The 27834-nt window shown below is 38.9% G+C and overlaps 2 protein-coding genes and 1 pseudogene across 4 annotated transcripts; all 3 read left to right on the top strand.

Moving 5' to 3' along the window:
* Positions 1–49: 49 nt before the first annotated feature.
* Positions 50–5658, top strand: ifi44g (interferon induced protein 44g). Of its 2 annotated transcripts, XM_047586225.1 has the most exons (9): positions 100–167; positions 1068–1157; positions 1459–1577; positions 1758–1818; positions 1919–2114; positions 2298–2450; positions 3062–3233; positions 4372–4472; positions 4971–5658. In XM_047586225.1, the coding sequence occupies exons 1-9, from the start codon at positions 145–147 to the stop codon at positions 5178–5180; spliced, it is 1125 nt and encodes a 374-aa protein (XP_047442181.1). In that variant the 5' UTR covers positions 100–144; the 3' UTR covers positions 5181–5658. The 2 variants fall into 2 exon arrangements, with proteins under 2 accessions (XP_047442182.1, XP_047442181.1); XM_047586226.1 differs by lacking the exon at positions 1068–1157 and having other exon boundaries at positions 50–167.
* Positions 5659–6699: 1041 nt separating this feature from the next.
* Positions 6700–17464, top strand: LOC125008983 (interferon-induced protein 44-like). 2 transcript variants are annotated; one of them, XM_047586432.1, is made up of 8 exons: positions 6700–6835; positions 9063–9551; positions 15302–15350; positions 15592–15787; positions 15879–16031; positions 16105–16276; positions 16792–16892; positions 16984–17464. In XM_047586432.1, exons 2-8 carry the CDS (start codon positions 9080–9082, stop codon positions 17179–17181), a joined length of 1341 nt encoding a protein of 446 aa, XP_047442388.1. In that variant the 5' UTR covers positions 6700–6835; positions 9063–9079; the 3' UTR covers positions 17182–17464. The 2 variants fall into 2 exon arrangements, with proteins under 2 accessions (XP_047442388.1, XP_047442387.1); XM_047586431.1 differs by lacking the exons at positions 6700–6835; positions 9063–9551 and adding exons at positions 11513–12165; positions 14646–15125.
* A 3520-nt stretch (positions 17465–20984) lies between these two features.
* LOC125008986 lies at positions 20985–24779 on the top strand (annotated as a pseudogene).
* The last annotated feature ends 3055 nt before the right edge of the window (positions 24780–27834 follow it).

The following is a 27834-nucleotide window of genomic DNA, read 5'->3' as shown; positions in this document are numbered from 1 at the left end:
TAGCCTCTCTCCATCCAAAGTTCCTTCAGTTTGAGAGTTTCGCTTTCATTTCTTCAGAAAGGGAGTCGCCTGGTTTCTATTACCTGTATCGTGCGCCGTTGTTGTCACTCGTGGAATCCAGAGCGAGGACGATACACTGAACGAATGGAGGAAAGAAATAAATACAGGTAATAATGCTTACTGATGTTTAATTACACAGGTGGACTCGACAAAGTTTAAAGTTAATTCACAAACCTTTGTCGCAACGTTTTGGACCGGCTTCGCAGTTTGTTGACTTTGCCCAGCTTTGATAACTAGTCTCTCCACGACTGCTACTTTGTTGTATGTAATAAAGAGGCTGATTTAATTATATACTTGCGTACAAGCTAATCTGGTCATTATATTTTAATATACAATGGAAAACCTTCAAGAAAACCTTAAAGTTACTAAATTATTGAGTTATGTGTCGTGCAGTTGGTTGAATAACTGTCTGAAATCGTTCAAAAACTAAATATTTTTTATATTTCAATGGAAAGTAACAGTTGTTTATTTATTTAGTCATGAAAGCAACGGACATTTGTGATAGTATGACTTGAGCACACCCAGAAAGACATAGGTGTGTGTCTATTATGTGATTAATTGGCTTCACATGCATATTTTATTTAACTATTAGAGCTGGGACTTAAACATATAAATCATTCTACATTGTGTTCATTTGCCGATTGACTTCAAACAATGCTGGTTACGCCTATCAACTGAGAAAAGGGGGACTTAACTTAGACCTGCTTGTGTGATATACACCACAGAGGGAGCCATTTGGATTAAGACGGAGAATATCAAAAGAAAAGAGGGAGTAATGAGAGAGAAGCATATACAACAATGAGCTTGTCCCGTTTTCCAAGAGGACCAACTTGGCCAACACGCTTACTTTATAATGTTTCCCGTTGCATCTTCTTAAATGTGTCCTTGATCTAGTGAAAGAGGGACTGTACTGTCCTATGGGGCGACTTTGAATATGTCGGAGATAGACTGAATATATAGCGTTTGTCCACTTGGTTATCACCAATTATTTTCACTTAATTCAACAGTCGAGAATCTGTAGCCTTATCAAGTCGCGTGACACTGAAGGCAGGATCGTATAGAAAGAAGATTCAGAGAAATAACGACAGAAAAGAAAGGTGGGTTTGCAGAGATCGAAAATTATATATATTATATAAATTACACATTTTAGTAACCTGCATTTGGTCGTGCATACCTGGCATTATCAGACCCTTCTTCAGGGATTCTTTATGCTGGTCATGGTTGAGTTTTTATTAAAATTAGTAATAGTAGTAATTATTATGATGGAGTTGTGCCATCCAGAGGCAAATTTCATCACATTATGGGTCACATGTGTAGTATTTTAAGTGGCAACACAAAATGAGGACGTTTGTGCTGATTTGTCTCTTTGATTTGTCCTTTCTCTTCCACTTTTTCCAGCTTTGGGGTCCAACCTGCTTCAAGCCTCACAGCTATCCTCAGTGCTCCACAGAGCAAATCAGCAAGTGACAGCTCAGCAGAGAAAAACAAGATCCAAGACCCAGTATTCACATTTCCATGTAAGCCACTTAAAGTTCCCCTCCTAGATTTGTGTCAAAGACCAGCACTGTTATTAATTATCAAAGTCAACGCAGAACATCAAATTCTGAACTCAGCCTCCTCAGTATTTAAAAGAAACATCTCATGTATCTTGTACCGATACAGTATACTCATTACAGTGTGTTCATTCACTCTTGAAGCTTTTTCAGAAGGTAAACCTATACTGAAATCCCAATGGAGAAACGTGGAGTGGACAGAAGAGTGAGTAAAGTTGTGTTATTTAACATCTTCACATGAATCAGTATTTAAATTGTTTCCGATGGCTAGTGAGCATTTGAGCATTTTCGTTTAATAAACTTAGGGAAAAGAAAACCCTGATGGAGACAATCAGCTCCTACAGTCCGAGTGGTGTGGACGTGACTCAGGCCCGGGTTCTCCTCTTGGGTCCGGTCAGCTCGGGAAAGTCCAGCTTCATCAGTTCAATCCAGTCTGTGTTCAACGGAAGAGTCACCAACCGGGCCATGGTGGGCAACTTTTCGACCAGCTTCACCAAAAAGGTACGAGTGGAGCAGCAGCACGTATATTAACCAAGAGAAAATTAAAACAGAGCCTTTAATTGGACTTTGAGCCAGACAAACTGAACATACAGGCTCATTCTTCAGTGGACTGTATTGGTTGAAACCTTCATTCTCAGTACTTCGGGCTTCTGATCCCACAAACTTCATTTTTGTTCGTTCCAGCTGCAGTCCTACAACATCCGTAGTGAGACGGGGGAGAACATTGACGGACTGGCGCTTTGTGATGTCATGGGTGTGGGGGATGGAGAGATGACCGGACTGACCCTCCATGACATCCTGTCTATCATTAAAGGCCATGTACCTGAGGGACACAAGGTAAGCAGCATGTTTTGCTATATTCAAGTTTTTAGCTATGCTAGTAGCTCAAACTAAAACATGGTCAGCAGTGTTGCTGCAGTTACCTTGAAAAAGTAATCCGATTAGTGATTACTCCTTTAAAAAGTAACATGGTTACATTTTACATACATTATCAAAAATACCGCATTATTCCCTGTACAACACATCGCCTGACCAACTTCTTCAACTCTACCTAACAGTTTTGCCCTGAAGTCTTGTCTTATTCAGGGAGACTCCCCGAGATGCAAGAAGAACAATATTAACACGCAGTAACTTTAATCTGATTACTGATTTGAAAATAGTAATGCATTACTCATAGTTGGAAACACGCGGCCAGATTAGAGTTACTGGTATGGGGATTGGTTACTACTAGATTAGTTATCTTATCTTGTGACGTCCATGAAAACACATGAAAAATAAAGTGTGAGGTTACATTTGTACATTTGGGAGATTTTTTCCATTAATTCTAAGTATGTTGGTGATCATGTAGTACCATAGTTTGACTTGTAGCCAAATACCTGTGGAATTAGACGTTTGATTTTTACTGCTATTTAAAGGTTTAACCTCCTCCTAACGTCCCTTGCTCCCAGTTCACCCTGGATCAGCCGGTGTGCTGTGAGACCGTGGGCTACGTGAAGAGGCCAAGCCTTCAGGACAAAATCCACTGTGTGGTGTTTGTGGTGGACGCCACTAAAATCATGACGTACCCCAAAGGCCTCCGCAGCACCTTCCAACAGCTCCGAGAGTACATCTGCGACCTGGGTGAGGAAACGACAAACAAGACGTGGAACACACACACACAAAGACCCTCAACACAGGCCGACATTAAACAGAAATAAATAGCTTTTTTTTTTTTACCTTTACCTTTTACGGTGTCTTCTGTGACTGTGGCATTTTTTTTATCTCTGCATTAGGGCCCTTATCCCTAAATAAAAGGCTTTTTGATTTGGTTAAAACCAATGAGCCTGAGTTATTACAGCAAGACTGACCTTCCATTGCATTAACCTCCTGAGACCCTGCGTCCTCATATGGGGACATTTCAGCAGATTCGTTCTACAGCTAATCACGAGACAAAAAATGGACAAGGAACAAAACCTCAACAAATTTTACAATTGTAACTTGTTTATTTATTAACTTTTGTAGTTTGTCACTCAAATTTAACAGATTCTGTCAATAGTAACAAGCTACAGCTAATTAGCTCGTTAATTAGCTAAAGTACTTATTTGTGGACATTGGGATTTTAATGTTTGCAATTCTGCTTTTCCTCAGGCATTAAAATAAACAATTTTGCATTTTGTTTCACACTTTATTATAACACACCCTGAAATAATCCCCATGTTTTTGTTATTTTTTTAAAAAGAAAATGGACGCCCCGGTCAAAGATGACGCTTAGTTTTTATTTATATCTTTGGTCCTGCTAATCCCAATGTAATACTTTGGGATTAAAAATTAAAAATGCAAAGCAAACAAATGTTTAGATCTCAGGAGGTTAAGATTTTACTGACACCTAATTTTACTACAATTAAAAAAAAACAGAACTGCTCTTCATCCTGATGAAAGTGTGAGATCAGTTGGACTAGACAGTGGACAGGCTTTATCTGGCCAGCTCCATACTCCGTGTCACGTGCATTAAATCTGTGTGCTGATAGAACAGGGAAGATTAAGCAAGGGTGCTGATTTCTACTCTGCTTGCCTGCATATTGCTTATATGTCTACAAACATGATACATTTGCCAAACCAGAAGGAGTAGTTTTTGGTCTCCTGAACAGAGAACAGTCTCATGCGATCTTCTGCATGTGTGAACGAGGCTCACGCGTTCATGTGTGACAGTGGTATTCAGTTGTTTTGCAGTTTATTTTTCTAGATGACCCTAACGAGAACATTGCATTCTCTCTGTCAGGTGTGCACCAAGTGGCTCTGCTGACACATATAGACAAGATTTGTGAAGCAACAGCCAAAGATGCCAGTCAAGTTTACAGGAGCAGCGTGATTCGGGAGGCGGTAGGTTGAAATTAACGATAGGAAATGTTCACGTACAGTAACTGGCAAGTCCGGACTTCATTTTTATATAAATAAATTGCATAAATTGCTATAAATAGCAAAAGACATGCATTACTGGCATATCTCTTTATGAAGCGGATAATCTCAAGATGATCATCATTTAACACCTAACAGGTACCATGGTCAAAAAGACTACTGGTTGGATATAATATGAAATGATAATACGGTAGGTAAAAGGTGACAGACTACACATGTGGTGAAGATGTACTTAAAATCTAATCATATGTTACAAAACTCAAAGTCAACAAAGGCTTGGAAACATGAATCGCCTCCTCAGGAGTATGATGTGAACATCTGGACTGATGTTGGTTAACCTGCCATTCTAACATATTTGGTTGTGGCTATAAAGTTAAAATGAATAAGTACCATATAGACGTCTTTCTGTTCTGAGGCAGCGGAAGGAACTGAATCCTGGAGGTTTGCTCTGTGTGTTTGCAGATGAACAAAGCTGGAGCTCTGCTGGGTATGTCCACCTCCTACATCGTTCCGGTGAAGAACTACTCATCACAGCTGGACCTGGACGTGAACACAGACGTGTTACTTCTCCACGCCGTTGACCACATCCTGCAGTATGCTGACCTGTATTTCCAGGACAATGCACCAACGTACACAAGAGCAAAGGTTGACGTGGGGCGTGTATTCCCGTGAATCTCTGGAAAATGTCCCGAGTGTTTTTTTTTTTTTTTTTAAATAAAATAAAATAAAAATAAAGATATTTGCATTTTCACACAAGAAAACTTGTTTAGTTTGTGAGGATTTTGAATATTCCTTAATTCAGAATCTACTTTATGTTTCACAAGTTCACCTTCATCCATCTTGGAGACAACATGACTGAAACCACTGATCACATGTAATTAAAGACGTGATCTGACAAAAAAAAAAAAATAAAATCTAACCATAATTCAGACTAACATTAAAAATGTTAAATATTTTATTGGTGGGAGTTTCTTATTATGAATTTCTTTTTATTTGTACGTACAGAATCGATCCAAATGTAATAAAAAATATAGTTACATTCACTGTTTTTTTAATTAAACTTCTTATTTGCCTCAACATGAATGACATTCATGATTTTAACTCGAACATTTACATGGATGTTAAATAAAATGATCCTGTGCAAACACCATCCCCAAAGCATCATGCAGTACGTTTTGTTGTTGTTGTTTTGTTTTTGTTTTTTGTTTTTTTACCAGTGGAGTCTGTCAGAAATACAACTGAAGAAGTTTATTATGACTCAGGTGGTAAGACAGGTGAGTTATCGGGATGTTAAAGTACTGCAGTAATGTGAGTCTCTATTGTGTTATGTCACAGTTTTTCACAACCGCTATGACCCATTGTTCAATACTTTTAACGCTTTTTCAAAACTCTTCACACAGTTACCACAACATCAACCTGTGTGGGCTATACAATTGACACAATTCTTCTACTTTTGACACAAAATACACACATTTTACACGTTTAAAATTGGTTTTAACTTTTACACACAAGCTCAATCAAGACCAAAACGGTAGATGTTAACTGGTGAATTTTCAATTGCTTTCACACAGTTTGCATTGATTACATTGATCACAGCTGATTCCGGTCTCACCCAGCTCAAGTAGATTTGACACATGCAAAGTGATTCAGTTTGTGTTATTCCGTCAGTTGTCAGTGTTTTTTATGACACTGTGCTGTGACTGACTAAATGTTTCTGTTGGAAGACAACGTGTGTCAATGCTTTGGTAGATTTGGTGAACTGTGTTAGTGTATTATTGTGTTTTGAAAGTGTGTATCTGTGTTTAGTTAAACTGCGTGATTTTGAGCATGAAATTAACTGTTTGGGGAATTGTGTGTTTCAGGTGTGATGTGCATTAACAGTTTTGAAAAAGTATTTAAGGTTCTGACAAATGGGTCATAGCTGTTGTAAAAACAAAACAAAAAAAAAACTAATTCCATTCCTCACCATTCATTCATTCTAATCATGTTCTCTTCCTCATATTTCTATTTCTATATATTTCTATTTCTATATCAAACCAATCTGAAAACATGCTTCATATTTGGTGGTTACTGTTATGTTTCATAGTATTTACTCTAATAATAAGAAATAAGAAAGTTATTGCTCATAATGAATTAACCAGTAATTTTCTCTCACTTGTGAACTCAAGTTAAAGTTATTTCCAGCGACAAGAACAGACTAAACCAAGCATAGTTAAACAAAACCCGCGATATTTTGACTTGAAAGCGGTGTTCTAATCTGAGACTTCCACTTCTGACGGACCTCTGCTCATTTGTCTGCAGCATAACTTCTGTGATCTCTGGGTGAGGTGAGTCCGAAAACACTTAGAATTCAGTTAAAGTTCATTTCATTTCGTATTTCATAAATTAAGTCAAAAAGTGGTATTTGGCCGTATTATTTATTTATTTCCTTAATTTATTCTGTGTATTTATCCAGTTTATTCTGTATTTGCCACCGCCATTGTCATGTGTCATCGTGTAGTATCGTGATAATGCCGTTAACTTTTGTTAATTTAGCCTTTATAATAAGATCAAGGTGCTGTGGGAGGAATTGGGTCCAGTTTTGGTTCAGATTATTCAGGTGTGGCTCATTCTTTTGCCAATTTGGCCGGAAATCAAAACTTTCATCTCTACAAACACAGATCACCGTGTGGCAGAACCCCTTGTTTCTTCTCTGGCGGATGGAAGCCATTTCCTCAGTGTGTAGTGAAAAACGTGTTTATTTGAATACATGTTTTGAGGAAGAAACTTCCTCAAAAACACGTTATTGCTTCGCTTATTATTCTGAGCAAGGAATATATTTAGATGACTTACTGGATCTTCTGTAAGTTTATTTATTTATTGTCATAGCACATTGGCAGAATTGAGCTTCAAGGGGAAATAGTTTATCGTAATTAAGTAATAACGATAAAATAAAATTATACTCTCTATCCATATATTGTCATAATCGCTGAATTTACTCATTCCCTGCTCTAATACAGCCTCACCTCGGATTGCGCAATCTCACACAAATACGAACTTTCCGGAGTCTATATAATATATTTATGTGTGTGTGGAGGATATTAAAGTGTTGCTGATTTGTTGCAGTATTTCTGCATCACGGAAGAGGGCGCTATCATCTATAGCCCTCATCTATTATTCTACTGTAAATCAAGTGCATGGTCACAGTCCATTTATTTTAGACCTTTCTTTGACTGAACAATGCTAAACAATGAACAATGGTTGTACATCTTAGCTTAAAATAATCTTCTTCCAGGAAACAGGAAAAATGAAAATAATAGAAGAGCTTTTATTAAACAGTATGTGTCAATATGGATCAAATAATCAGAATACGAAGATTTAACAACATTTTTTGATTCAAATTAAAATAATTGTTTTGTGTAAACTGTCCCACTGGGTTAGACTGTGAAGGAGTCAGTGCCTCACCTCTCTTGAACTGCACTTCACTGCTGAGAAATGGAAACTGAAACTAACTCAGGAAGTGAATCTAGTGCGGACGTTTGACTCCACCTAAGAACCTTCAGATGCAGCTGTAAATTGAAGACTGAACATGTGTTCTGTTATCTGTTATATGTTGTACACATACAGTGTGCTAAGTTATTTAAGCACAGTTTGACTTCCTGCTATTGTTTGTTTGTTTGTTTTTTAAGCTAATGCGTAACATTGAGTAGTTTTGGATGTTTATGTACTCTTTGTTCATGGAATGAAGATGAACCTTACTATATATATATGTGTGTCTGTGTGTGTGTGTGTGTGTGTATTAAGATTTGAACTTTAAACAGATTTAAACCTTAATAATAGCTAAATGCAGTGTTCTAATTCTTGAGATAAGGGACAAAAAATGTTTCAAAACTGACTTTTAACTTTTCATTGATATATTAATTTCAAATGGATATGTTCGTAGACAAACTAGTGATCATGAACAGGTTGTATTTTATATTTTTATATGTATTTTTGTAAGTATTTTATTTAAATTTTATCAATCAAACAGGAATATTAAGTCCTCAAGTATTTAATATTGGTACTCAGTAGTGAAATTGAGTAATAAAATGTATTATGAACATTATTTCTGTAATTTTTAGTATTAAACAAATAAAACAAGTCTTTTTAAGTAAATAAGACACTACCGCATAGTTCAATTGGTATTTTAACACATAAGCACAATAAATTGAACAACGGATGTTCAAAATTTTATTATTATTATTATTTTATTATTATTATTATTATTATTATTATTATTATTATTATTATTATTATTATTATTAATACTTTCAGGTCTTCTACTGTTTTCCCTTACCTGGTTTATCAGCAGCTACAACATAAAAATGCTGCATTCATGTTTATGTCCATTTAAAGAAATGTAAATGTGGGGGGAAGATTAATATATATGTACTGTATATATATTTATGAACCCCCTGCAGTACCTCTGCAGACCCCCTAGGGGTTGTGGACGTCTTGTTGAAGACCTATGCCTTTAATGATGTTAATACAATTGTGTTGATGTATTTTTTATTTTTTTTTCTGTCATACACTCAGCAGAACATCTGTCCACTATGAACCCTCGACTAACAGTCAACCAGCAGAGAACGATCTGTTCTCAGCTGGGAAGGGTCAAACTACAGCTGCTGTACAAGGCCAGCGTCCATGGATACACCAGTGCAGCCTTCCACCAAAGATGTGACAGCCGCTCTCCCACTGTGTCTGTGGGCTATAACGCCTCTGGATTTGTGTTTGGAGGATACACCCAACAACCTTTTTCTCAGTCTGGACAGTATGTCCATGATGACCAGGCCTTTCTTTTCACGTTTAAAGGAGAAAATCTCCTCAAATATCCAGTCACTCAACCTGCATATGCAGTGAAAATGATGAATAACTCTGGTCCTTACTTTGGAGAAGCTTTGGTTCTAGCCAATGGAAACAATGCTGTAGTTTATAGCAGTCCAGGAAATTACTACAACTTCAACGCTGCAGAAATGCACGGAAATAACCTCAACCTGACTGAGTGTGAAGTCTACCAGGTGGAGGGTAAGTTCACTATAAATTACCATATTTGCTGTTGCAGATCTGTCGTTCCATAAACTTAGTTTTTTTTTATCACGTATTTCTAACATACATTTATAATTAATCCCCAGCAGACAATACAACTATTTGGTATCCTAAACTAACTTATACCATTAATAACTTCAACAGAAACCACTGAACTTGAGTGTCCATGGAGGCCTATAATCTGGGAATCTAAGTAAGACTGAGTCACCATGCTGCATGATCGTATTAACATTAATTAATTTTGCACAATATACAGACTGTAATCTATAAACAGTTTGATCAGCATGGGTTCCCCATGACTGGAAACTATACTGTGTATATTAGATTATGATCTCCTCATTTCTACAGGACAAGGACAGAGCTGATGGAGAGCATTAAAACCTAAACCCACAGACAGCTCCGTGTCCCAGGTTCGGGTTTTGCTCATTGGACCAGTTGGAGCTGGAAAGTCCAGCTTTTTTAACTCTGTCAGCTCTGTATTCAGAGGTCGTGTCACCAGCCAGGCCATGTCTGGCAGCTCTGACACCAGCCTCACCACACAGGTTGGTGCCATCAAGCTAATTATTTGTATTTATGGTCATTTTAAAATGAAAGTCATGAAAATCTGTTACTCCATCACTTTGTATCCGGCAGTTTCGCACCTACTCTCTGAAAGATGGACGGGGAGGCAAACCTCTGCCAATCATCTTATGTGATACCATGGGGCTGGAGGAACGCAGTGGAGCAGGCCTTGATATAGATGACATCAGCAGTATTGTTAAAGGTCATCTGCCAGACCGTTATCAGGTACAGTATTTAATCAAGAAGGATGTTTGATACGTTGATTTAACTTTAGTTAATTCTTTCCTTTCTCCTCAAATGTTTGACTCAGTTCAACCCCTCTGCTGCTCTGCATCCGGAGAACCACGGCTATCTCAAGTCTCCAAAGCTCAAGGACAAGATCCACTGTGTAGTCTACGTACTGGATGCCTGCAAGGTCTCCATCATACCTGCAAAGCTGGAGGAGAAGCTGAATGCAATCCGCAGAAAGATCAACTCAATGGGTCAGTAGAATGAAGTCCATCATCCATACATTAACATATTTATCATGCTCTACTGTGTGAATGCACTCATCTGCCAACAATGATAATCTTTCTTCCATGGAACCTGGGGGGTGGGAGATCTGAGGCACCAAGTGGACATTTTGTCCTCAGAGTTGATGTGTTTAAAGCAGTGGTCAGTACCAAATATAAGTGGCTGAAGGAAATATAAGCAGTGGACTGGCAAATAGGGTCATGGTTCAAGGTTCATTAATGCAAGAAGACATGAAGGGGATGGATAAGAAGGGTCAAAGAGGGTGGATGAGGGAGGGATGGGTATGGTGGGGACTGAAAACTGAGATGGAGAGGGTTAGAACACCTTCATAGATAAGTATGGGAAATAAAACACTGGGCTCTTCTTAATACTTGGTGGTTAAACAACCAGCAGCAGATAAGATTGAATTTGAATTGCAGCAGCAGTATTTTTGAAGTATTGGATTATTGGAAATGTTCTTTCTGTTCTGGTTCTGCTCCAGGAATTCCTCAGCTAGTCCTGTTCACTAAAGTGGATGAAGCCTGCCCTCTGGTGAAGGAGGATGTGAGGAACATCTATAAGAGTGGATACATTAAGGAGTTGGTGAGGATTTTAGTATTTTACACAGGCAGTAATCAGACATGATCTTCTGTCTTCACCTTAATCCATTTGCTCTGTGTGTTTTGTGATCCAGATGCAGGAGGTCAGCGCTCGTCTCGGTGTGCCACTGTCCTGTGTGGTTCCAGTCAAGAACTACAGTGAAGAGTTGGAGTTGGACGTGAACTGTGACATCCTGCTCCTCAGCGCTGTCATTCAGATGCTTCGCTCCGTTGATGACTACTTTGATGACTTCAGTGACCAACTGAGCAGTGTTGAAACCAAACTTGTCTAATGAAATGTCTTGTGGCTAAATGCACCTACTTCAGCCTCACTGCAGTAAAAAAAAAAAGAAGATTTTTGTTCATGAATATGTCCACATGTCAGGGTATGACAGGCGAAGAAGAAGGCGTCTAATCCGACTGAAGTGATGAGACACTTGTTTGTCAGTTGTTGTTACTGTGCTTTAAGTTCTAGCTTGTGTTTGATAATTCTTTATTCCTAATTGTTGATTATGATGATGCCACATGTTTGTCTCATCTGTCATGTCTCAAACCACTCAGCTCAATATTCGCACTCTGCAATAAAGAATCAGCATTATCCTTTATTTCTTCTGCTTGTTGTGTGGCACACCATAGCATTTTAAAGCTAAAAAACGCATTTTATATCCTTTACTGTAACTTTATTTTCTTTTATTTAATTTCTGACACATGCTCTGCTGACATATTGTCTGTAATATTTTCTATTTGCTGTCCTGGTTGGTTTATTGAATCTGAGTTGTAGGAGCAAGGGTTACATAAACAAAAGAGAAAATGATGAGCGCTGACGTAAGGCTTGCACTTTCATTTTTTACCCAGTTGTAGACTGAGTGGCACATATCTACACACCTGTCTACAGTGTAACTACTCAGATCTCTGCACACCTGCCATCAACTGTCTATAAGGTAAGGTACGAATGAAAACATGAAAAGTCTGCACAGTTTAACTGCGCTACTAGTATTCAGAAAGTTTTTTTGTGCATGATTAAAGTGTAGTATTATGATGTTGTTACATTAACTCTTGCCCAGCTCTGTTGACATTCAAGTTGACGCTGTGGTAAATCTTAGATGAATGGAAGAGCATTTGCATTGTTTGCAACAGCTTTAAATAGTCTTCTCACTCTCTTAACCAGTTTCATGACATCATCACATGGAGCTTTTGCAGCAGTTTGACACTTGTTGCCGATTTTCCTTCGGCCTGCTCTCCAACCCCTCTGACACAGAGTCAGAGAGGTGTACATGCTGCCAGTATTTCTCGCGTGTTGTGATGTTTTGCAGACGTTCAAACTGAAAACGAAGAATTGACATGGTTATAAAACTGAAATATTTTGGTGAACATCAAAAACTTGGCTTGTGTGAAAAGGGAACGAGATTAATTTAATGACAAAGTATAGTAGTTAAATGAAATGCAGCTTCAAGGGAACAAAGTCCAGTTCCATGACGAGATGTAGCCATAAAAGCATGTGGTAAAATTCCAACAATGATTTACAGTAACACAAAAGCAGAAGGATTCGACCTCAGATGCCTTGTGACCAAAATAAACCAACACGACTGCAGAGGATCAGATCAGACAAATCAGCTAAATTCACTCACCTGTTTATTAACATAGTATATATGATCATAATCATATGCCTGTATGTAAACAACATACGTATCCATGTCTCTATGTTGTGTTTACATGTCATCAGCTGTTTTGATCAAAATTGTTTCATTTTATCACAACTTTCTGTTAACAGACCCTAGTCATGCAAGTTACTGATGGGCAACATTCATAGATGTTCCTAATAAAACTCCTTATCAGTCTTTTATAAGACGACTTGAAGAAGCCACTTGAATGAAACATCTTCAAGAAACCTTACAAGTCCAGTAGTCCAGCAGTTGTCCTTGTTTCAGCTTGACTGAGATTTTATTATTTACTATTTTAGATACAGTAGTAAATTGAAGAATGAGTGGATGTTGTCTCTATACTACAAAACTCCTCCACACTATAGAAACCCCTTGTAATATACATCAATCAGGCATAACATTATGACTTAATATTGTGTTATGGACTCTACTGGACCCCGGAAGGTGTGCTGTTGTTTATAGCACCAAGATGTTAGCAGCAGATCCTTTAAGTCCCATAATTTGCGAGGCGGGGCCTCCATAGACTGTTGGCTGCATGGAAGGGTGCTGGAACTCACTGTTAAGTGTTCTTGAGGTGTCGTGGGCCTAACTTAACAAAACATTGGTGAAGGGAGGTGACCACTTGAAACCCCCAATGATGTGCTGCACACTGCCCACTGCTGTAGGCTAGTTAACTGGTGTCTTCTTGTTGGTTGCTAGTTGGTAGCTGACTGCTAGCCTGCTGGTCGCTTTTTTCAGTTGGACTGGGCTTCTAAATGTGTTTTGCCTTAGATCTTGGCACAAGGGATTATAACATCATCATGGATTGAGATCTGGGGAAGTTTGAGGCCAAGTCAACACCTCAAGCCCATTGTTGTGCTCCTCAAACCACTCCAGAACTAGTTTTGCTTTGTGGCAGAGCACATTGCCGAACTTAAAAAAGCCACAGAAATAAAATGAGATGAAGGGAATAAGATAGGTGGCACATGTCGTAACGTCCACATGGTTGGCTGTCTTCCCATTGTGCATCCTGCTGCTATGTGTTCCCCAAATTATCCATGTGATGTAAAAGAAAGTGTGAAGTGTCAGACTAGATGACCTTCCTCCATTGCTTTATTTGGACAGGGGTATGCATGGCTTCGCTATGGAGTCCCATACCAACAAACTGTGATGCACTGTGAATTACAGTAGCTCATCTGTTGGATCAGCCTTGGCCACCCTTGAAACTGTCATTGGTTCACTCTGCTCCTTCCTTGGACCACTATACATAGATACTGCACCGCAGTCTGGGAACAGCCAACAAGTTGCAGTTTTGGAGATGCTCTGATCTTGTTGTCTAGCTGTCACAATTTGGGGCTAAAAAATCTTAGGCTTACCCATTTTTGCTCCTTCCAACACTTATTGCCTATTATATGCCGCCTATTAACTGGTGTCATGATGGGATAATTAGTATTATTCAGTTCACCTGTCAGTGGCCATGATGTTATGCCTGATGAGTGTAATGCTGTCATACTCTGGATGATTGCAGTTAGTTGACCAATTGTCACAACACATGTTTTACAAAAAGTAACTTAGTGTCATTCACGCAGTTTTAATCCAGCAATGTGTAAGGAGGAACTAAATTCAGATTATCACAGTATAATGAATGACAGGTTTTATTTTATTGCCATTAATTGTCTGTGTAGCTAGAGATTGTCTATAAAATGAACCTTGAGTGAAACATAGATGACACAGTTTACCCAGGCATTCTAAGTTTTTCATTCATTTTTGTTGTATTTTAGACTCCACTATGAACCCTCGGCTAACGGTGAACCAGCAGAGAATGATCTGTTCTCAGCTGGGAAGGGTCAAACTACAGCTGCTGTACAAGGCCAGCGTCCATGGATACACCAGTGCAGCCTTCCACCAACGATGTGACAACTGCTCTCTCACTGTGTCTGTGGGCTATAATGCCTCTGGATTTGTGTTTGGAGGATACACCCAACAACCTTTTTCTAAGTCTGGACAGTTTGTCCGTGATGACCAGGCCTTTCTTTTCACTTTCAGTGGTGAAATGTTCCTCAAATATCCAGTCACTCAACCTGTATATGCAGTGAAAATGATGAGTAACTCTGGTCCTTACTTTGGAGAAGATTTGGCTCTATCCAATGGAAACAAAGCTACAGTTTACAGCAATCCAGGAAATTACTACAACTTTAATGCTGCAGAAATGCATGGAAATGACCTGAATCTGACTGAGTGTGAAGTCTACCAGGTGGAGGGTAAGTTCACTATAAATGACCATATTTGCTGTTGCAGATCTGTTGTTCCATAAACTGTGTGAAATAATATGTGTTTTTTGTCACGTGTTTCTAACATACATTTATAATTAATCCCCAGCAGACAATACAACTATTTGGTATCCTAAACTAAATTATACCATTAATAACTTCAACAGAAACCACTGAACTTGAGCGTCCATGGAGGACTATAATCTGGGAATCTAAGTAAGACTGAGCCACCATGCTGCATGATATTAACATTAATTACTTTTGCACAAGATACAGACTGTAATCTATCTATCTATCTATCTATCTATCTATCTATCTATCTATCTATCTATCTATCTATCTATCTATCTATCTATCTATCTATCTATCTATCTATCTATCAGTTTGATCAGCATGGGTTCCCCATGACTGGATACTATACTGTGTATATTAGATTATGATCTCCTCATTTCTACAGGAAGAGGATAGAGCTGATGGAGAGCATTAAAACCTACAAACCCACTGTAAGCTCCATGTCCCAGGTTCGGGTTTTGCTCGTTGGACCAGTTGGAGCTGGAAAGTCCAGCTTCTTTAACTCTGTCAGCTCTGTATTCAGAGGTCGTGTCAGCAGCCAGGCCATGTGTGGCAGCTCTGACACCAGCCTCACTACACAGGTTGGTGCCATCAAGTTAATGATTTTTATATATGTTCATTTTAAAATGAAAATCATGAAAATCTGTTACTCCATCACTGTGTATCCGGCAGTTTCGCACCTACTCTCTGAAAGATGGACGGGAAGGCAAACCTCTGCCAGTTATCTTATGCGATACCATGGGACTGGAGGAACGCAGTGGAGCAGGCCTTGATATAGATGACATCAGCAGTATTGTTAAAGGTCATCTGCCAGACCGTTATCAGGTACAGTATTTAATCAAGAAGGATGTTTGATACGTTGATTTAACTTTAGTTAATTCTTTCCTGTTTGACTCAGTTCAACCCCTCTGCTGCGGTGCATTCGGAGGCCTATGGCTATATCAAGTCTCCAGAGCTCAAGGACAAGATCCACTGTGTAGCTTACGTACTGGATTCCTGCAAGGTCTCCATCATGCCTGAAAAGCTGGAGGAGAAGCTGAATGCAATCCGCAGAAAAATCAACTCAATGGGTCAGTAGTATGAAGTCCCTTATCCATACATTAACATATTCATCATGCTGTACTGTGTGAATGCACTCATCTACCAACAATGATAATCTTGCTACCATGGAACCTGGGGGGTGGGAGATCTGAGGCACCAAGTGGACATTTTGTCCTCAGAGTTGATGTGTTTAAAGCAGTGGTCAGTACCAAATATAAGTGGCTGAAGGAATTTAAGCAGTGAACTGGCAAATAAGGTCATGGTTCAAGGTTCATTAATGCAAGAAGGCATGAAGGGGATGGATAAGAAGGGTCAAAGAGGGTTGATGAGGGAGGGATGGGTATGGTGGGGACTGAAAACTGAGATGGAGAGGGTTAGAACACCTTCATAGATAAGTATGGGAAATAAAACACTGGGCTCTTCTTAATACTTGGAGGTTGAACATCCAGCAAAAGAAGATGAAGACTGAATTTGAATTGCAGCAGCAGTATTTTTGAAGTACTGGATTATTGGAAATGTTCTTTCTGTTCTGGTTCTGCTCCAGGGATTCCTCAGCTGGTCTTGTTCACTAAAGTGGATGAAGCCTGCCCTCTGGTGAAGGAGGATGTGAGGAACATCTATAAGAGTGGATACATTAAGGAGTTGGTGAGGATTTTAGTATTTTACACAAGCAGTAATCAGTCATGATCTTCTGTCTTCACCTTAATCCATTTGCTCTGTGTGTTTTGTGATCCAGATGCAGGAGGTCAGCGGTTGTCTTGGTGTGCCACTGTCCTCTGTGGTTCCAGTCAAGAACTACAGTGAAGAGTTTGAGTTGGACGTGAACTGTGACATCCTGCTCCTCAGCGCCGTCATTCAGATGCTTCGCTCAATTGATGACTACTTTGATGACTTCAGTGACCAACTGAGCAGTGTTGAAACCAAACTTGTCTGATGAAATGTCTTGTGGCTAAATGCAGAAAAAAATTAGAAGATATTTGTTCATGAATATGTCCACATATCAGGGTATGACAGGTGAAGAAGAAGGCGTCTAATCCGACTGAAGTGATGAGATACTTGTTTGTCAGTTGTTGTTACTGTGCTTTAAGTTCTAGCTTGTGTTTGATAATTTTTTATTCCTAATTGTTGATTATGATGATGCCATATGTTTATCTCATGCATCAAGTCTCAAACCACTCAGCTCAATATTCACACTCTGCAATAAAGAATCAGCGGCATCCTTTATTTCTTCTGGTTATTGTGTGACACACCATAGCGCTTTAAAATCTCAGGGCTAAAAAACGCATTTTATATCCTTTACTGTAACTTTATTTTCTTTTATTTAATTTCTGTCACATGCTCCGCTGACATTTTATCTGTAATATTTTCTAATTACTTTCCCGGTTGTTTAATTGAATCTGAGTTGTAGGAGCAAGGGTTACATAAACAAAAGAGAAAATGATGTGCGCTGACCTAAGGCTTGCACTTTCATTCAAAACATGAAAAGTCTGCACAGTTTAACTGCGCTACTGGTTTTCAGAAAGTTTTTTTGTGCATGATTAAAGTGTAGTATTATGATGTTGTTTCATTGACTCTTGCCCAGCTCTCTTGACATTCAAGATGATGCTGTGGTAAATCTTAGATAAATGGAAGACCATTTGCATTGTTTGCAGCTTTAAATACAGCTTTAAATAGTCTTCTCACTCTCTTAACCAGTTTCATGACATCATCTCATGGAGCTTTTGCAGCAGTTTGACACTTGTTGCCGATTTTCCTTCGGCCTGCTCTCCAACCCCTCTGACACAGAGTCATAGAGGTGGACAGAGTCAGAGAGGTGTATATGCTGCCAGTTTTTCTCACCTGTTGTGATGTTTCGCAGACATTCAAACTAAAAACGAAGAATTTACATGGTTATAAAACTGAAATATTTTGGTGAACATCAAAAACTTGGCTTGTGTGAAAAGGGAACGAGATTAATTTAATGACAAAGTATAGTTGTTAAATGAAATGCAGCTTCAAGGGAACAAAGTCCAGTTCCATGACGAGACTGTAAATCGTCACAGTTTGTTTCTGCAGATCTGTTCTCTGGTATACTCCATTTGTTATTAAATGTCCTTAAAGTCTATAGTTCAGTTCTTTGCTCAGTATTGCACAAATACTTAAAATCAAAGAAACAAGTAACATTGTCTTTAGTTGTACATAAATATTATTGGAATGAGAAGAAGATATACATTTTTAAACTTATTTATTAAAAAAAAAAAAAAAAAGGTTCCTACCAACTTATATTAATTGTATTTGGAACTCCCCTTTCATGAGTTCACAGTCTGCAAATATTTACACCATCTGTTAAATGACCAGAGTTGGTAGTGTGAGAATTAAAATGTAGGACATTGTTATAAAACTAAACAACATTAACTGAAAGTTAATGTGAGATCATTTGGTTTTAAAGCACCTCAGTATATATCACAGCTTTAATGTTAATGCGAGTACAATTTAAAGCTGGAAACACATAATGAGGATAATTCAGATATACCATGAAATTCAACTACTGATGTTATATGTTAAGCCATCACAAAAAATGGGTTGTATATGTTTTGTAATATTGTTCATTTCGATTCATTTAAATTATTTTGCCTTTCCGAAGATACCACTGGATCTGCGTTGCAATGAAGGACAATAGTCTGGAAATCTGAGTAAGACTGAGTTATTAACATTCATTACTTTTCTACTATACACATATATATATATATATATATATATATATATATATATATATAAATGATCACACGCTCTATTATTTGGTTCGACTGCCTTTAGCTTTGATTCCAGCACACATTTGCTGTGGCATTGTTTTGATAAAAAGCTTCTGCAATGTCACAAGATATGTGATGGGAGAGTCTGACCACTGCACAAAGCCTTCTCCAGCACATCCTAAAGATTCTCAATGGGGTTCAGTTCTGGACTCTGTCATGGCCAATCCATGTGTCAAAATGATGTCTCATGCTCCCTGAACCACTCTTTCACCACTGCACCACTGAGCCCCATGAATCCTGGCATTATCATCTTGGAAAACTGAAGGAATTGAAGGAATAACCTAGTCAATCAGTATATCCGAGTAGTTAGCTGACGTCATTCTTTGGCCATAAAGTTGACTTCTACTGCTGTCTTTCTTCCATTTGGTTTCACCAAACGTTTAAATGATTACTATTCCATCATCACCACATTTCTTCCTCAAAGATGATGGTTCCCAACTATCCTTCCAGTTTTTAATAATGTGTTGGGCAGTTTCTAACCTAATTGTAGTAGTTTCCACTTCAATCTGTCCTTAGATGTTTTCTTTGCTTGATGCATGCCAATGATTTGACTCTGCTCAAACAGACTAACATCTTTTCCTCGACCACGGAATGTGTCTTTCCACGTCGTTGTTTAAGAGATGAGAAGCTACTCATTGCATCAGTTGGGAGTTAAATAACTTTCAGTAATTATCCAATAGGAAGCTCCTATTTGCCAGGCAGTGTATTATACAATGAATTATTTATCATGTTTTCCTGGGAGCACAACTACTGATATCTCAAACACGTTCATCATGTCTTCTTATAAACAATTATATAACTACTAATATCACATGTTAGATGGCCATGTTCAAAATTATACAATCAAAAAAGTTTTGCTCGTTGGACCAGTTGGAGCTGGAAAGTCCAGCTTCTTTAACTCTGTCAACTCTGTATTCAGAGGACATGTCACCAGCCAGGCCATGTCTGGCAGCTCTGCCACCAGCCTCACCACACAGGTTGGTGCCATCAAGCTAGTGATTTCTTTTTATGGTCATTTTAAAATGAAAATGATGAAAATCTGTCCATCAAAAAATATGGGTGTTAAGCACTGGGTCACGTTGACCCACAGTGGCAACACACTCGGTCACAGTCTCTAAGGAGTATCCCACCATCTGACCATGTAATTTCATTGTACAGTAACATGACAAGTAAAGCACTTTACCTTTACTTTGTATGTGGTAGTTTCGTACCTACTCTCTGAAAGATGGGCGGGAAGGCAAACCTCTGCCAATCATCTTATGTGATACCATGGGGCTGGAGGAAAGCGATGGAAAGGGGCTTAATACAGAAGATGTCAGCAGCATTCTTAAAGGTCATCTGTCAGACTGTTATCAGGTACAGTATTTAATCAAGAAGGATGTTTACATGTTGTTTACCACTTTAGGGCACAGAACCATACATGGTAAATTCATTAATCTTGATTTTCATCTCATCTTCTACTACCACTTATCCTCAGTAGGGTCACAGGGGTTGCCGCGGTACACCCTGGACAGGTCACAAGTCTATCAAAGGGCTAGTCCTGATTTTCTCCATGAAAATGAGAAAATCTTAACAAAAAATGAAAAAGTCTTTTGGTCCCCTACAGTAACACTCAATAGAGAAAGACTATGTTGAATGTAGAAAGCTAATTTTGCTCTCATCATTTTCATTAGTACGGAAGGGTATTAGGGCCATCCAAGAGAAAAAAAAATTACAGTGTTACAACCAGGCTAGAACTCAGGACACAGATGGCAATGCAGAACACACTGGCAACAAGAAAAAGGGAGACGCAGACTATTTGAACACATGGAGGTAATGGGGAACAGGTGGAAGTAATCGGGAATCAGGGAAGACGATCAGACCAGTGACACATGAGGAAGGTCAAGTGACCTGAAACAAGAGGAGAGTTACTCTTCAAAATAAAACAGGAAATGACAAGACAAAATATGGAGACAAACCCATCATGCACTTTGAGAAAAAAGTAGAAAGTAGACCTTTAAACTGGCAGTACGGCATGGTACCTCTGATACTCCGTGGAAGAACATTGGGGCTCATTTAATACTAAGAATATAAAACAAACTCCGTGATGCTTTAATTTGTGTTCCCTGTCGGAGACTTCCACTTGAATTACTCCTGGGTGTGGACAGTAGACTGTGTACTGACCTCGACTGGCACACATCTGTCTGCAGAGCTCTGCGCGCCTGCCTTCAACTGGCTGTAAGGTGAGTCTGAAAACATGAAAACGCTAAATTTGTTAAACAAGAGGCACCTTTACGCCCAAAGAAACTTTTTCGTACTGACTCAGAATTTAAAATAATTCGATTATTTCCATGACAAAGAGATTGCATTAGCACTTCACTTCGTCATCTATTATTATTTAGTTATACATTAGTTATACATATTGTATTGTATTTGTATATTTTTAATCGCATTATCAGAAATGCTCTGTGTTTGGAAATAATTTGACATCTGCCACTGTTATATTTGACTTTAACTTTCTGATAAATCGAAACTGAAACTGATGAGGGACTAAAGGAGGAATATTGTAGCGACCCTGCAGCGATGTGTTGTGTTATAATGTTCAATATTTGGGAGGATTTCGGACTGTCTGAACGTGTATAGTACGAGCAGGTATGTGGTTGGATGAGAAAGCGAGGGGCCGGGTGAGTGTGAGGGGGATGGAGACCGGTGTGTGTGCGGGGAGGTGAAGGAGCGGAGAATGAGGTGAAGGCTGAATATTTTTACGACCACTCCGTGTCATCCCTTAACGTCCGGCCGGACGCTACGTTATATTTGCATCAAGCAAAGACCTTTCATATTTCAGATGTCTGTTTATTTTAAGTTCAGTTTGACATCATGTTGATCCATAGCATGGATGGATCTTTTTGTGTTTGTTTATGACATGATCATATGAAGCTTAGATGACGCAGTTAGACCTTAAGATGGTTTTAATACAATTGTGTTGATGTATTTTTTTTTTTTTTTTTTTACTTTAGCAGAACATCTGTCCACTATGAACCCTCAGCTAACAGTGAACCAGCAGAGAACGATCTGCTGTCAGCTGGGGAGGGTCAAACTGCAGCTGCTGTACAAGGCCAGCGTCCATGGATACACCAGTGCAGCCTTCCACCAACGATGTGACAACCGCTCTCCCACTGTGTCTGTGGGCTATAACGCCTCTGGATTTGTGTTTGGAGGATACACCCAACAACCGTTTTCTAAGACTGGACAGTATGTCCATGATGACCAGGCCTTTCTTTTCACTTTCAGTGGTGAAAAACTCCTCAAATATCCAGTCACTCAACCTGTATATGCAGTGAAAATGATAAATACCTCTGGTCCTTACTTTGGAGAAGATTTGGTTCTAGCCAATGGAAACAAACCTGTAGTTCATAGCAATCCAGGAAATTACTACAACTTTAACGCTGCAGAAATGCACGGAAATGACCTGAGCCTGACTGAGTGTGAAGTCTACCAGGTGGAGGGTAAGTTCACTATAAATGACCATATTTGCTGTTGCAGGTCTGTTGTTCCATAAATTTTTTTTTTTTTTTTTTATCACGTATTTCTAACATACATTTATAATTAATCCCCAGCAGACAATACAACTATTTGGTATCCTAAACTAACTTATAACATTAATATCTTCAACAGAAATCACTGAACTTGAGCGTCCATGGAGGACTATGATCTGGGAATCTAAGTAAGACTGAGTCACCATGCTGCATGATCATATTAACATTAGTTCATTTTGCACAAGATACAGACTGTAATCTATAAACAGTTTGATCAGCATGGGTTCCCCATGACTGGAAACTATACTGTGTATATTAGATTATGATCTCCTCATTTCTACAGGACACGGACAGAGCTGATGGAGAGCATTAAAACCTACAAACCCACAGACAGCTCCGTGTCCCAGGTTCGGGTTTTGCTCATTGGACCAGTTGGAGCTGGAAAGTCCAGCTTCTTTAACTCTGTCAGCTCTGTATTCAGAGGTCGTGTCAGCAGCCAGGCCATGTCTGGCAGCTCTGACACCAGCCTCACTACACAGGTTGGTGCCATCAAGCTAATGATTTGTATTTATGGTCATTTTAAAAGGAAAAACGTGAAAATCTGTTACTCCATCACTGTGTATCTGGCAGTTTCGCACCTACTCTCTGAAAGATGGACGGGGAGGCAAACCTCTGCCAATCATCTTATGCGATACCATGGGGCTGGAGGAACGCAATGGAGCAGGCCTTGATATAGATGACATCAGCAGTATTGTTAAAGGTCATCTGCCAGACCGTTATCAGGTACAGTATTTAATCAAGAAGGATGTTTGATACGTTGATTTAACTTTAGTTAATTCCTTCCTTTCTCCTCAAATGTTTGACTCAGTTCAACCCCTCTGCTGCGCTGCATCCGGAGAACCACGGCTATCTCAAGTCTCCAAAGCTCAAGGACAAGATCCACTGTGTAGCCTACGTACTGGATTCCTGCAAGGTCTCCATCATACCTGCAAAGCTGGAGGAGAAGCTGAATGCAATCCGCAGAAAGGATCAACTCAATGGGTCAGTAGAATGAAGTCCCTTATCCATACTTTTTACATATTTATCATGCTGTACTGTGTGAATGCACTCATCTGCCAACAATGATAATCTTGCTTCCATGGAACCTGGGGGGTGGGAGATCTGAGGCACCAAGTGGACATTTTGTCCTCAGAGTTGATGTGTTTAAAGCAGTGGTCAGTACCAAATATAAGTGGTTGAAGGAATTATAAGCAGTGAACTGACAAATAGGGTCATGGTTCAAGGTTCATTAATGCAAGAAGGCATGAAGGGGATGGATAAGAAGGGTCAAAGAGGGTGGATGAAGGAGGGATGGGTATGGTGGAGGCTGAAAAGTGAGATGGAGAGGGTCAGAACACCTTCATAGATAAGTATGGGAAATAAAACACTGGGCTCTTCTTAATACTTGGTGGTTGAACATCCAGCAGCAGATAAGATTGAATTTGAATTGCAGCAGCAGTATTTTTGAAGTATTGGATTATTGGAAATGTTCTTTCTGTTCTGGTTCTGCTCCAGGGATTCCTCAGCTGGTCCTGTTCACTAAAGTGGATGAAGCCTGCTCCCTGGTGAAGGAGGATGTGAGGAACACCTATAAGAGTCCATACATTAAGGAGTTGGTGAGGATTTCACACAGGCAGTAATCAGACATGATCTTCTGTCTTCACCTTAATCCATTTGCTCTGTGTGTTTTGTGATCCAGATGCAGGAGGTCAGCGCTTGTCTCGGTGTGCCACTGTCCTCTGTGGTTCCAGTCAAGAACTACAGTGAAGAGTTTGAGTTGGATGTGAACTGTGACATCTGCTCCTCAGCGCCGTCATTCAGATCCTTCGCTCCATTGATGACTACTTTGATGACCTCAGTGACCAACTGAGCAGTGTTGAAACCAAACTTGTCTAATGAAATGTCTTGTGGCTAAATGCAGAAAAAAATTAGAAGATATTTGTTCATGAATATGTCCACATATCAGGGTATGACAGGTGAAGAAGAAGGCGTCTAATCCGACTGAAGTGATGAGATACTTGTTTGTCAGTTGTTGTTACTTTGCTTTAATCTCTAGCTTGTGTTTGATGATTTTTTATTCCTAATTGTTGATTATGATGATGCCACATGTTTGTCTCATGTATCAAGTCTCAAACCACTCAGCTCAATATTCACACTCTGCAATAAAGAATCAGCAGCATCCTTTATTTCTTCTGCTTGTTGTGTGACACACCATAGCATTTTAAAATCTCCTGGCTAAAAAATGCATTTTATATCCTTTACTGTAACTTTATTTTCTTTTATTTAATTTCTGTCACATGCTCCCCTGACATATTATCTGTAATATTTTCTAATTACTTTCCTGGTTGTTTAATTGAATCTGAGTTGTAGGAGCAAGGGTTACATAAACAAAAGAGAAAATGATGTGCGCTGACGTAAGGCTTGCACTTTCATTCAAAACATGAAAAGTCTGCACAGCTTAACTGCGCTACTGGTTTTCAGAAAGTTTTTTTGTGCATGATTAAAGTGTAGTATTATGATGTTGTTTCATTGACTCTTGCCCAGCTCTGTTGACGTTCAAGATGATGCTGTGGTAAATCTTAGATAAATGGAAGACCATTTGCATTGTTTGCAGCTGTAAATACAGCTTTAAATAGTCTCCTCACTCTCTTAACCAGTTTCATGACATCATCACATGGAGCTTTTGCAGCAGTTTGACACTTGTTGCCGATTTTCCTTCGGCCTGCTCTCCAACCCCTCTGACACAGAGAGTCAGAGAGGTGTACAGAGTCAGAGAGGTGTACATGCTGCCAGTTTTTCTCACCTGTTGTGATGTTTCGCAGACATTCAAACTAAAAACGAAGAAAAAACGAAATATTTTGGTGAACATCAAAAACTTGGCTTGTGTGAAAAGGGAACGAGATTAATTTAATGACAAACTATAGTAGTTAAATGAAATACAGCTTCAAGGGAACAAAGTCCAGTTCCATGACGAGACTGTAAATCGTCACAGTTTGTTTCTGCAGATCTGTTCTCTGGTATACTCCATTTGTTATTAAATGTCCTTAAAGTCTATAGTTCAGTTCTTTGCTCAGTATTGCACAAATACTTAAAATCAAAGAAACAAGTAACATTGTCTTTAGTTGTACATACATATTATTGGAATGAGAAGAAGATATACATTTTTAAACTTAAGTTTATTTATTAAAAAAAAAAAAAAAAAAGGTTCCTACCAACTTACATTAATTGTATTTGGAACTCCCCTTTCATGAGTTCACAGTCTGCAAATATTTACACCATCTGTTAAATGAGCAGAGTTGGTAGTGTGAGAATTAAAATGCAGGACATTGTTATAAAACTAAACAACATTAACTGAAAGTTAATGTGAGATCATTTGGGTTTAAAGCACCTCAGTATATATCACAGCTTTAATGTTAATGCGAGTACAATTTAAAGCTGGAAACACATAATGAGGATAATTCAGATATACCATGAAATTCAACTACTGATGTTATATGTTAAGCCATCACAAAAAATGGGTTGTATATGTTTTGTAATATTGTTCATTTTGATTCATTTAAATTATTTTGCCTTTCAGAAGATACCACTGGATCTGCGTTGCAATGAAGGACAATAGTCTGGAAATCTGAGTAAGACTGAGTTATTAACATTCATTACTTTTCTACTATACATATATATATATATGTAAATATATAAAAAATGATCACACGCTCTATTATTTGGTTCGACTGCCTTTAGCTTTGATTCCAGCACACATTTGCTGTGGCATTGTTTTGATAAGAAGCTTCTGCAATGTCACAAGATATGTGATGGGAGAGTCTGACCACTGCACAAAGCCTTCTCCAGCACATCCTAAAGATTCTCAATGGGGTTCAGTTCTGGACTCTGTCATGGCCAATCCATGTGTCAAAATGATGTCTCATGCTCCCTGAACCACTCTTTCACCACTGCACCACTGAGCCCATGAATCCTGGCATTATCATCTTGGAAAACTGAAGGAATTGAAGGAATAACCTAGTCAATCAGTATATCCGAGTAGTTAGCTGACGACATTCTTTGGCCATAAAGTTGACTTCTACTGCTGTCTTTCTTCCATTTGGTTTCACCAAACGTTTAAATGACTACTATTCCATCATCACCACATTTCTTCCTCAAAGATGATGGTTCCCAACTATCCTTCCAGTTTTTAATAATGTGTTGGGCAGTTTCTAACCTAATTGTAGTAGTTTCCACTTCAATCTGTCCTTAGATGTTTTCTTTGCTTGATGCATGCCAATGATTTGACTCTGCTCAAACAGACTAACATCTTTTCCTCGACCACGGAATGTGTCTTTCCACGTCGTTGTTTAAGAGATGAGAAGCTACTCATTGCATCAGTTGGGAGTTAAATAAACTTTCAGTAATTATCCAATAGGAAGCTCCTATTTGCCAGGCAGTGTATTATACAATGAAATTATTTATCATGTTTTCCTGGGAGCACAACTACTGATATCTCAAACACGTTCATCATGTCTTCTTATAAACAATTATATAACTACTAATATCACATGTTAGATGGCCATGTTCAAAATTATACAATCAAAAAAGTTTTGCTCGTTGGACCAGTTGGAGCTGGAAAGTCCAGCTTCTTTAACTCTGTCAACTCTGTATTCAGAGGACATGTCACCAGCCAGGCCATGTCTGGCAGCTCTGCCACCAGCCTCACCACACAGGTTGGTGCCATCAAGCTAGTGATTTCTTTTTATGGTCATTTTAAAATGAAAATGATGAAAATCTGTCCATCAAAAAACATGGGTGTTAAGCACTGGGTCACGTTGACCCACAGTGGCAACACACTCGGTCACAGTCTCTAAGGAGTATCCCACCATCTGACCATGTAATTTCATTGTACAGTAACATGACAAGTTAAAGCACTTTACCTTTACTTTGTATCTGGTAGTTTCGTACCTACTCTCTGAAAGATGGGCGGGAAGGCAAACCTCTGCCAATCATCTTATGTGATACCATGGGGCTGGAGGAAAGCGATGGAAAGGGGCTTAATACAGAAGATGTCAGCAGCATTCTTAAAGGTCATCTGTCAGAGGTACAGTATTTAATCAAGAAGGATGTTTACATGTTGTTTACCACTTTAGGGCACAGAACCATACATGGTAAATTCATTAATCTTGATTTTCATCTCATCTTCTACTACCACTTATCTTCAGTAGGGTCACAGGGGTTGCCGGGGTACACCCTGGACAG

Source organism: Mugil cephalus, chromosome 6, assembly GCF_022458985.1.
Source record: "Mugil cephalus isolate CIBA_MC_2020 chromosome 6, CIBA_Mcephalus_1.1, whole genome shotgun sequence".
Lineage (NCBI taxonomy): Eukaryota > Metazoa > Chordata > Actinopteri > Mugiliformes > Mugilidae > Mugil > Mugil cephalus.
The sequence above is the reverse complement of the archived record's forward strand: the minus strand, read 5'-3'. Positions and strand labels throughout refer to the sequence as shown.